The sequence below is a fragment of the Dromiciops gliroides genome, chromosome 4 (assembly GCF_019393635.1).
Source record: "Dromiciops gliroides isolate mDroGli1 chromosome 4, mDroGli1.pri, whole genome shotgun sequence".
Taxonomy (NCBI): Eukaryota; Metazoa; Chordata; class Mammalia; order Microbiotheria; family Microbiotheriidae; genus Dromiciops; species Dromiciops gliroides.
The window spans coordinates 216,424,659-216,437,179 of NC_057864.1; the positions used below are offsets into that span (position 1 = coordinate 216,424,659).

The 12,521-nt window shown below is 38.4% G+C and overlaps 1 protein-coding gene across 3 annotated transcripts in view; it reads right to left on the reverse strand.

The window, feature by feature from the left end:
- RPTOR (regulatory associated protein of MTOR complex 1) overlaps positions 1-12,521 on the reverse strand; it is a 505,620-nt gene that overhangs the window by 148,165 nt on the left and 344,934 nt on the right. For all 3 annotated transcript variants that reach the window (XM_044002818.1, XM_044002819.1, XM_044002817.1), the window contains exon 17: positions 1,174-1,314. In XM_044002818.1, coding sequence (XP_043858753.1) covers positions 1,174-1,314 — 141 coding nt within the window. The remainder of the gene's footprint in view (positions 1-1,173; positions 1,315-12,521) is intronic.

Here is a 12,521-nt window from a genome sequence, read left to right on the forward strand (position 1 = left end):
ATATTCTCCATCCTTATCTCTGCCTCATGGCTTCCTTTAAGTCAAAGCTAAAACCTCACCTTCTTGGAAAGTCTTTCCCAATCTCTCACCTCCCCTGAGACTCCTTTCCAGAGGTGTTGTTAGGTGCATGGGAGGGGAATATTACATGCATTTTCAGACTTTTCCCATGCATTTATTAGTTTTTCTGATTGTTTTCTCTTCTTCCTCTTTATCTTTCCTTTTCTTTTTCTTTCAAGGCCGTGAAGCAGCCACTTCCTCTTTGAAGCAGAGAAGAGAGATCTAAGGGGTATATGGCAACATTACCATACACAGTTAACTCCAAAGGGAACTCTCGATATAATTCCTCATGAATCTCTGCTCTTGGAAAACATTTTGCAAGTTTAGGTATATATCAGTTAACCCCAGTTAAGGAATTATTCTTTTTATAAAGAAAAGCCCTTAGAGATCCTGAGAGTCCTCAAATTCTTTGCTCATAGAAAAATTGAATGGAATAGAATGCTCAGGAAGTCAAAAGATGAAAAACGACTTGGCAAAGGTTACACAGCCAGTTAGTGCCAGCCATGCCTAAAAATTGTGATCTACCCACTTAGATTTTTGGGCTCTTTTCTCTCCACAATACTGCCCTTAAAAATGCAAGCAAAGTGCTTTGGGGAAAATTCCCCCGGTTACTTTCATTAGAATCAGAAATGTTAGAACAAGATTTAAACTGATTATTTAAGCTAAAATGTTAGAACAAGACACATGCTTTCTTTTGATTTAAGCTGACACTTAAAAGTAAGCAGTTTTATGAAACCGCTGCATCTCTAGGAAACAAAGGGGTCAGAGGGGAAATATTTTTACATCTATATGTGGGCTTTCTATTGCTCTTTTGAATCATGATAATGTGTCTACATGTTGTTCCTAGGCAGGAAAGAGCCTACCATAAAAGCTGCTAGGAGAGACAGCCTATTGAAATGTTTTTAAACAAAGCAAATATTCGTCTGTGCGATGAAGAAAAGGGGTTTAGAGGAAAGTAAACACACATTAAAGGACTGGCTCTTCAAGTGGTGCAACAAAGACATAAAGTGAGTGGCTCTTGTTACTGCTGATGGGACCACCAAATTTCAAATCCCCAGTGTGTCACAGAAAGGGCTTCTGATTCCTGCTAATCCTGTTGTGGAACAATTCACTTACCTTCCTGACCATAGGACTTCCATCATTGATAAGTTGAGCTAACATCATAGCCACATTGTGATCAATTGTGGTAGAGTGATCAGTCCTCTCTGTAGCATTACCCACAAAAGTGCCAAGGGCAAAGACTGCAGCACAACGAACCTGAAAATAGAGGGAATCAGTTAATAACTGGCTACTTTCTACTGTTCCCTGACTTTCTGAATTTGAATCCCTATCAAATATTCCTTTCATTTCATTTAATTTAACCCAACTCAATTCAACACATAGTGAGTACTATTTTATGTCCTGAGTTGGCAAAAACCCCTACATAAACAATATGGCCTTTATACTCAACCACTAAAAATTCTTGTTACATACTCAGAAATTACACAACTTAAATGATGGCAGTATAATATCAGATGGAAAAAGGTATAGTACCTATAAGCACCACAGGGAGTGAGTAGATCATGTGGGCTGGGGATATGTGAAAAGCTTTATGGAAAAGCTGAAACTTCATCAGGGCTTTGAAGGATGAATAAAAATTAGAATAGGCATAAAAATGAAAACAGAATACTCTCATTTGTGTGTGTCTATATAACAACACACACATGAATGGAGGTCAGAATTATCTTAAGGCACAACGGTTACCCCCTCTTTAAAAACTTCAGTAGCCCTTGGAGTTTTCCTTTTGGTGTCTCTTTTAGGGGGTGTTTGGTGGATTCTTTCAATGAAAATTTTATCCTCTTATGCTATAATATCAGGGCAGTTCTCCTTAATAATTTCCTGGAATATGGTGTCTAGACTCTTTTTCTGATCATGACTTTCAGGCAGCCCAATGATTCTCAAATTGTCTCCCCTGGATCTGTTTTCCAGATCAGTTGTTTTTCCAATGAGGTATTTCACATTTTCTTCTATTTTTTCATTCTTTTGATTCTGCTTGACAGATTCCTAGTGTCTCATGGATTCCTTATCTTCCAACTTTCCAATTGTAATTTTTAAGGCATTGTTTTCTTCAATGAGATTATGCACCTTTTTTTCCATTTGGCCAAATGAATTTTTTTAGGCATTGTTTTCTTCAGTGACATTATGCACCTTTTTTTCCATTTGGCCAGATGAATTTTTTTTTAAGGAATTGTTTTCTTCAGTCAATCTCTGTGCTTCCTTTTCTCCAAGCTGTTGATTCTTTTTTCATAATTTTCTTGTGTTGCTTTCATTTCTCTCAATTGATTTTTTTTTTGGGGGGGGGTGAGGCAATTGGAGTTAAGTGACTTGCCCAAGGTCACACAGCTAGTGACAGGATTCAGGTACTCCTGAATCCAGGGCTGGTGCTTTACCACTGCGCCATCTAGCTGCCCCCTCAATTGATTTTTTTTGACATGTTTTTGTTTGTTTGTTTTTAATTTTTTTTTGCAGGGCAATGGGGGTTAAGTGACTTGCCCAGAGTCACACAGCTAGTAAGTATCAAGTGCCTGAGGCCGGATTTGAACTCAGGTACTTCTGAATCCAGGGCCAGTGCTTTATCCACTGTGCCACCTAGCTGCCCCTTCAATTGATTTTAAAAATCCTTTTGGAGCTCCTCCCAGAAGGCCTTTTGTTCTTGTGACCAATTTATCTTCCCTCTTGAGGCTTCACATGTAGGCAATTTGGGAGTATTGTCCTCATCTGAATTTGTGTTTGCCTCTTCCCTGTCAACACTGAAGCTCTCAATGGTGAGAATTCTTTTTTGTTTTTTACTCATAATGCAGCTTATTTTATTTTTTATTTTTTTAAAGTTGAGGTCTCCTCTGGGGGCACCAGGGTCCCTGTTTTAAGCTTCTTGTGCTGGGATATAGGGGCTGTGTTACTAGTTCTCTACACTGAGGCCTCTATGACTTGTAGATTTTTCACCGCCCTGGACTTCCTGTCAGAGCACATTGGGATCAGTGGATGTGGCCCTGGGCTTCCCATCTGAGCAGGCTGGGATCAGTAAGCCTTCTGGCACCTGTCCTGACACCTATCAGATTGGCTAATATGACAAAAAAGGAAAATAATGAATGTTGGAGAAGCTGTGGGAAAATTGGAACACTAATGCATTGTTGGTGGAGCTGTGAACTGATCTAGCCATTCTGGAGAGCAATCTGGAATTATGCCCAAAGGGCTATAAAGCTGCGCATACCCTTTGAGCTAGCAATACCACTTTTGCGGCTTTTCCCCAAAGGGATCATAAAAAAGGGAAAAGGACCCACATGTTACAAAAATATTTATAGCTGCTCTTTTTGTGGTGGCAAGGAATTGGAAGTTGAGGGGTTGCCCATCAACAGGGGAATGCCTGAACAAGTTGTGGTATATGAATGTAATGGAATTCTATTGTGCTGTAAGAAATAATGAGCAGGAGTTCAGAGAAACCTGGAAGGACTTGCATGAACTGATGATGAGTGAGATGAGCAGAACCAGAAGAACATTGTACACAGTATCATCAATGTTGTGTGTTGATCAACTGTGATGGACTAGATTCCTCTCACCAATGCAATGGTACAGAAGAGTTCCAGGGAACCCACGATGGAAGGGGATCTCCAAATCCAGGAAAAAAACAACAACTGTGGAGTAGAGATGCTGATTGTACCATACTATCTCTTTTGCTTTTCGTGCTGTTGTTTTTCTATTTTGAGTTTTTTCCTCATTGCTCTGATTCTTCTCTTATAACAAGACTAATGCAGAAATATGTTTAATGTTATTATGTGTATGTATATATATGTGATATATAACATATATATGTGTGTGTGTGTGTATATATATATACACACACACACACACACACACACACACACACATATATATATATATATATATATATATATATATATATATATATATATATATATATATATATATATATATATATATATATATATAAAAACCTATATCAGATTACCTGCTGTCTAGGGGAGGAGGGAGGGAAGGGAGAAAAATCTGAAATCGGAAAGCTCTTATAAACAAATGTTGAGAACTAATTTTACATGTAACTGAAAAAAAAATACTTTTATCAGAAAAAAAAAAAGAAACTTCAGTAGCTACCTATTACCTCTAGGAAAAAATACAAACTCCACAGCTTGGCACTTAAAGCCTTCACAATTTGGCTCTAGTCTCCCTTTCCAGGCTTACTTCATTTCATCATTCCTCCCCACCCCAACCATACACATTCTAAATTCCAGCCAAATTAGCTAAATTGATATTCCCTGAGTTAAGTATTCCATCTTCTACCTCCATTTCTTCGACACTAGCTGGGCATTTTAGAATTGGTTACTATCCTGTATGTCCATATAGTTTGAAGGGTAATCTGTTTCTTCTGTTTTTACAACTGAAAACAATCAAGAAGATCTCCCTGTTTCCCCAATTAATAACTTCAAAGTTCAAGTTTCCATGAGGCCCAAATAGCCTCAGAGCACCTGGGGTGGAGAAGAAGAGCTCTTCTTCTCATTCAATAGACATTCCTGAGTAGAGGAGTAACTATTTCAGTCCTATCTATATCCTCATTTCCTTGGCCTATTATTGGACTCCTAAGATCCCAAAGGATAGACTTGGAAGTTATGGGGTTGTAAGCCAGGCTTGACTCAGGTCACTCTGGTAGTTCAGGTTCTGGATAGAAATGAGATGATACAGACTATCTAACAATTAACAACAGGAAATTGACCTGGTATGAAAGAGATATTCAGCAGGGATATTCCATTTATTCAGCTGGAGACATTCTGCCTCTGTTTTCATTTGCCACAAGCATATGGGACAGAAGCATGTGTGAAGCCTCAGGGAGATGCCCTGACTTTTGTACTGGTCAGCAGGAAGCTATGGAAGGGGCTCAAGCTTCAATGCCTTAGACAAAATTAAGTTTTGAGGATGACTTTAATACCTTTTAAAGAAAAATTAGCCTAGATGTTACTCCAACCAAAGAAGGTAATAGATAACACCTGCCTGTAACTACTGAAAAGGGAGTAGCTCTAACACACATCAGAGATGGGACTCTTCCTATACAGAAAAGGAAATTTGGAAAGTCATCCTGAGAGTGCTGCTAGGTAGTGCAGTAGATAGAATGTTAGACTTGAAGTCAGGAAGATTTCAGTTCAAATTCTGTCTTGGATACACACCGGCTAGACGCTTAACCTGTATTTATCTCAGTTTCTTTATAAAATGGAGATCATAATAGCACCTACTTCCCAGAGTTATTGTGAGGATCAAATGAGATGCTAATTGCAAATCACTCAGCACAGTGCGTGGCACAGAATAAGTGCTATATGAATATTACTTATTAGTTATTATTATCAACTCAATCTGCATGTAGATTTGGAAAATCATTCTCAAGTACTTTGGGATGTACAGAATATTCTCTATTATATTTCTTTTGCTATGTCTTATGTGCAGATGCTGGGCTGTCACATAATAATTCATGTGGAAATGGCGGAACCAAAATAGGTAGGAGAAACTGATTAATTCTTCCTCTCATTTAAAAATTTCTCAATTTTACAGAGATCTCCCATTCTAACCACTGCAGTAAGTTGCTTTAGCTTAATCCCCAATTCTAAACTTCTTTCAGGTCATGTACAAATTATATCAGTGGCTCTGAAGTTTATACATATATCCTCAAAGATGTATATATGGTATTTCTTTTTGTCTGCTTTTTAAAAAATTTACATATACATTTTCAAATTACATGTAAAAACAATTTAAAGCTTTCATTTAAAAAAAAAAAACTTTTAGTTCCATATTTTCTTCCTCCCAGCAAAGGGAAACATTTAGATAGAGATTATACAGGTGCAGTCATGGAAGACATATTTCCATATTAGCCATGTTGCAAAAGAAAACAGACTATAAAAACCAAAACAAAAAACAAACTCTAGGAAAAATAAAGAAAGTAAAAAATAGGTATGCTTTGGTCTGCATTTAGACTTGTCAATTCTTTCTCTGAAAGTGGATAGCATTTTTTCACTATAAGTCCTCTAAACTATCTTGGACACTATATTGTTGAGAATAGCTAAGGCATTCACAGCTGATCATCATACAATATTGCTGTTATGGTGTACAATGTTCTCCTGGTTCTGCTCACTTTACTTTGCATCAGTTCATGTAAGTCTTCCTGGGATCTTCTGAAAGTATCCTACTCATTATTTCATATAGCACCATAGTATTCCATCACAATCATTTACCACAACTTGTTGAACCATTCCCCAAATGACGGGCTGATTGGATATCAGTTTCCAATTCTTTGCCACCACAAAAAAGAGGTGCTAAAGTTGTTTTTGTACAAATTAGTCCTTTCTACCTTTCTTTGATCTCTTTGGGATACAGACCTAGCAGTGGCATTACTGGATGAAAAGCTATGGACAGTTTTATAGCCCTGGGCACAGTTCTAAATGATGCATGATATTTCTGATGGATATAAAAATAATTAAGGACACTTTTTCTGAATCAGTTTAGTAAAAAGATAGATAGGATCGATAAATTGAAATAGGTAAAGTATGGCAGGACTGTGGAGGAGTGATAAAGATGACCTAACAGGTACTGTTTGAAAGACTGTCAGAGGACATCATATCATGTTACTCAGAAATTCTAGTAGAGAATACAGTTAGATATTCTTTGTACTTTTCCTTGTAACTGGAAAAAGAATAACTTTTCATTAGGTATGGGGATACACAACAATCTTCTTGTTCTAAGTCAAGATTTCCCATTATTTCTAGGTTTTCACTTTCTAGATATACTGATCACTTTTGAGTTGCTGTCACTGAACGTTTTAGCATCTTTACAAGAAACATTCTCATTTTGGGGCTGATCTGTCAGGGAGGTGAAACATGGCTTCATTTAGATTCCTCCAAGGTCGTGTTGGGTTTGCTGATTTAGACAAATGATACTGAAGAATTTTTACAGAAACATTTGGTAAATCCCAATGAACAGACACTGCTTTTTCAAGGGCTCAAGCCAATTTTATTCTATTGTAATATAAATGGCACAGGTCTGAACAGCTGGGAATGCAAGTGAAAACGAGGAGAGCTTATACATCAAATATGCAGATATTTTATCTTTCCTTAACCAAAAACCCAGTTAGCTCTACAATTCCAAAGAAGCATTGTTAACTTTTTTTTTTTTTTTGATTAGAGAGGGATCTGGAAAATAGAATTAGTAATACCAGCTCTTAGTCAGGAAACTGGATGAAACATTTTGTATTATTTTTCTAAAGATAAGTAGGGTACAACTGTTATTCATTTCCTTTCTAGAGGGAAAAGTGATTGCATGACCTTGGGTATGTTACCTCAGTTTTTTTCATATGTACAACAGAGATAATTCTTCTTCCACTCCCCAGGAAACATAAATTAGATGTTTCAAAAAAGAATACTGAGTGCTTGGGGGTGAAATATAACTCACAGTAACAAACCCCATCGTACCAAGATACAAACACCCACGAAATCACAAGAATCCAGGAGAGTACACCCAAAAATCTATTTGTGAGAAGTTATTTGCCACTGCAAACTCAATATGTCCAAATAAGCCATGAGATCTCCTGAATGTTACTATCAATCTATGACTTTTTGTCTAAAATGGAGCTCAATATCTTTCTGCTTAACTCCTTCAATTTCTTAATCTTCTATTAATGGTAACACAATTCTGTAGTCACTAGAACTCTGATAGTCTCCCTGCATCTACCTTCTTCTTTCCCTAAGTGACCCTAGCTTCCAAACTTTTTTTTTTGGGGGGGGGGGGGGGGGCGGAGGTTCTGGACTTTGATGGCAAACTGGCAAAAACTATGGACCTCGTTTCAGAAAAAAAAAAAATACACAGGATCATACCTGAAAGAAGTTATATTCAAATAATGGTCAAATTTTATTTTTAATTTTAAAAGTTCACAGGTTAAAGCCTGGGCTTTACTACTCATTACTTCCAGATTAATCTTCTTAAAATAAGTGTTATCCTGTCATTTCCATTATTCCATTGTCCAAGGTTTCTATTTTCTATAGGCTACAGGTCATACTCCTTAGCTTGGCATCCAACCCTTTCTGTTTTTATTCTCTAACTTGTTCTTTTTTTTTTTCTCTTTTTTTTTTTCCTAACTTGTTCTTGAACTGCAGCCAACACAGTCTACATCATTCCAGGAAAACAAGTAACCCAGGCCTATGCAGGTTCCTTTGCATGCAATGTGGGAATATATTACAGGTGTGGAGAGCAGTCCATACTGAGCCCCAGTGATGACCTGGAGTAGCCTGTATGAGGAATATCAAGACCAATTTGTTTGGAGTAGAATTCCAGAAGGTGAAAATGAATAGAGAGAAGAAAGCGACACATAACTTTGAAATGAAGGCTAATTGGTATCATTAAATACCATCCAGCACATAATGCAGAACCTAAAATCATCTGGCTCATGAAGGGTAAAAGAAAATATTGTTATTTAAGAGTGGAATAGTTTTCAGGCTAGGGAATCAAGAAGCAAATATATAATCAACTTGCATGTCATTTCCCCAACATTTTGAAAGCTTTCAAACTATATAAACCAGAGTTTTAATCTTAGTAGAAAAAAATTATTTAACCTTTAATCTAATTTTATCCTCCTGCAAGATACAGAGGTAACTTAAGATTTACATAAAGCCTGATTGATTTAGGTATCCACTGTTTCTCTAAACCAACTCAAGCTTCTTACTTTTCTAAACACACAATGCCTCTTACCTCAAGGACATCTGCAGCTGTCTACTTATAAGAAGTCTGGGGAAAAGATTTTATTTTTCTTCCTAAGCTTATTTTATTTAGCATAAGTTATTAGGTAAGTGAGTTGTAATTCGGATTGTGGTTGGAGAAATGCTGCACTCATAAACTTTATAAATTAAAGAAACGTGTCCAAAAAGGAAGGGACTTCAGAGAAAACCTAATCCAACTTGTTACGTCAAGAAGAATCCAAACTCCAACATATCTGACAATCACCTACCCTGTGAGAGAGAGGATCCACCACCTCTCAAAGGAGATTTTTCCATTAGCACTAATTGTTTGCAAGTTTTTACTTATATCATCAACTGACTACTCATGTACTACAGAAATGAGCAAGCAGAAGTCACCCAAACAAGCTGAACAGGTTACCCACAAATATATGTTATGTTATATAATCTCAATGGGACCTCACTAACACAAGACAACACTTTCACTCCTCCATGGTTTGCCTATACCACTCTGCAAACCTCTTCACATAACCCACTCAGCTGAGGACTTCACCTCATACTTTACTGAGAAAGTAGGGGCATTTTGCCATGAGTTCCCTTTTCTTCCTTTTTCTAGATATCACAACCCCTTGACATCACATTCCATTCTATTTCCTTTACTTCTCATCAATACCAACCATTCTAGAAGTACTGTTGGTCACAGTCCATCCCCTCTTTTCTAGAGAACCTCCATGATTACCCTCTATGATGCCCTAGCCTCCATTTCCTGCCTATCTACTGGTTAGCATTTAACCAGGAAAGGAAAACTTCTTTAATTAAGGAATGGATGCCTTTAGGAGATGGTGGATTTTCCCTCACTGTGCATATCTTCAAGCAAAGGGTGGATGTCTGTCAACTATGTTGGAGGGGGATATTCTGCTTTCGGGAGGTATGGGTTGGATTAGGTTCTATAAACAGATATGCCCAAGGCTCTTCCCCACATAAACATCCATCCATTAAAAAAAAACCCCAAACCCATAGAAACCATAAACTAGAACCTACCAGCCTCACCCATCTCTCTCTCTTCCCCTGCTCCTAGAAAAAGCTGTCTTCCATTTTCTCTCCTCTTAATCTATGGCCAATGTCTATCAATCTGGTCTCTGAACTCATCACACAAGTGGGCTGGATCTCTTCAGAGGTCTCAAAAACCTCTTAATTGCCAAATCTGATTGCCTTCATATATTCCTCACCATTTTCCATTCCTTGACTAGTTTCTCAGTTGTATCTTACCCTAGTCTAACTGGGTATACCCCAAGGTTCTGTCTTGGACCTTTTTCTATTCTTTCTCAATTGGTGAACTTATCAGCTTCCATGATTGGCTTATTACCTCCAAGCAGATGACTCTCAGATCTAATTACGGCTCTATTCCCTATCCTGAGGTTTAGTCCTATACTTCCAAGTGCTAATTTGGGCATTTTAAATTGGATGTCTTAAACCTAAGAAGTACACAGCTGCACTCATTATCTTCTACTCAAACCTGACTTTAAAATTTTCCTGTTTCTATCAAGGGCACCACCTTCCATTTCATTCAGGTTTGCACACTTGGCATTGTCTGTAATTCCTTATTTTCCCTCTCCCCACAGACAATAATGTACCAAATCTATCTCTACAACAAGTCTCACATTTTTCCCCTTCTATTCACCTGTATGGCCAACCTTGTATTCATGTCCTTATAAATTCTTCTCTCAGCGCCAAGTGTATGGCACTGATGCCCAATGTTCCCCATCTATTTCTCTTCCTAGCAGAGGATGGCTTGTTTACCCTATTTGCACCCACTTTAGCAGATTGGGGGTTGTCGCATTGCGATTACCCAACCTGTATCAGGGTCCTAGGTGTAACAAAAGTATGTGTGCGTGCACGTGCGCGCACGCGCGTGTAAGAGGAGGTTGAGGCACTTCTATTACTCACCACTATAGCTTTTGTTTCCGCACTGGTGTGCTTTAATTTATTATTTTTTTAAATCAATCATAATAACGCTACCATTTTTTATATGAAAAATTCACTAAATGAGGTTAGAGAAGGGATGTATATATTATTTACTTAAAAGAAAGCAAGACTGGGAATAATAAAAATATACCAGTTCATTCAAAGAACTGGTTCATATTTCCTAAACAATGCACAGTGTTCATTGAGGAGGGTGGGCATGCACTTAGAGAAACCTAGAATGAAGGGGGAAGAGTAGGGAAACCCATTTGCCTGGAGCAGTTCATGACTATATGGCAGGCAATGATGTCCTGCGTCTCCTTGGAGATAGTATGCACCTCATGTAACTTACTGAGCAAAATCACTTCTCTATGGTTTGGCTTCCCTTTTGGCCCTGGGCAAAGTTGTTTCCCTGCTACTATTAGACCACTGAAGCAGTGTCACTTTCTTTTAATATACAACAACCCTTGCTGAGAAAATGCTATGTTCTTTTAGCAAAATGTATCACCAACACTCAAAACCATTTCCAAGCATGTTTAACCTTATCCTTCCCCATTTTTTAAGCTATAGAGGGCAGTATAGGAACAAGAGCCACCAATTAGAAATGTTTCCACTCTCAGGCTGTAGGTAACAAAGGGCAAAAAACCAAGATGCTTCCTGGAAGCAGGTGATGCTCCTTTCCTCAAATCAGATTCCAGCAGCTGCAGAACCAAGCTGCCTTTAGTCTCCTCCCGCAGCCAACTCAGTCTTTCTCTAGCCAATGCAAATGTTTCCCTTCCATGGCTTCCAGCAAAACAGGTGCATAGCCTCCCTCTCTGTCAGCTCAATTTCTGCATGCTGCCATTTTTTGTCTTTTTTAACAAATTCTCCCTTTACCTTCCCTGTCTTCTCTCCCCTACTCCAGCTTTTTCTTCCATATGACTGACTCCTAAATTCCTCAATAGCAGGGATTCTTGGCCTATTTTTTTTTTTTTTTGCAGGGCAATGGGGGTTAAGTGACCTGCCCAGGGTCACACAGCTAGTAAGTGTCAAGGTCTGAGGCCGGATTTGAACTCAGGGCCGGTACTTTATCCACTGTGCCACCTAGCTGCCCCCCCCCCCCCGCCCCGGCCTATTATTTTTGACAAGTGTCTAGTCTTCCTTAACAGTGTCTAGTGAAAACTATGAATGCCTTCTCAGAATAATGATTTGAAATGGATAAAAAAAAAAAGCATTTCAAAGGAAATATTTTATATTGAATATAGTTAAAAAAAATACCAGAAAAAGAAAGAACCCCCGCAGTATAAGTTGCAGTGACTCAAATCAAGGCCTCGTCATTCATAAAGAGTAACCCACTTCTAACATAATGTGAAACTCCAAAAAATCCTTTTGCTTTCAGAAGTGACCTGCATGTGTTTCCTGAGGGAAGGCAAAGCCAGGCAGCCTCCATCTGCTCCAAAATGATTTTCCTGTGTTCAAGACTTCTACCTTCTACCTGATCTCCAGTCTCAGGTGAGAAGTGGCGCCAGATCTTTCGGTGACCAAGTGCTCCTGATGCTCTTTCCTAATAGAAACTTGCAAGGGACCAAGCTGACTTCCATTAACTTGACCTCCGCAAGAGTCTTTCACATCTCACTTGCCAACCTGATCTCCTGCCATCTGATGTGGAAAGGCTCCAGTGTCAAGAGGAGCAATCTTCTCTTTGACCTTGGGCCTTCTGTATACTGCTGCAGTCTCTTGCCTCCTTTCGAGGTTTCTGAGGAA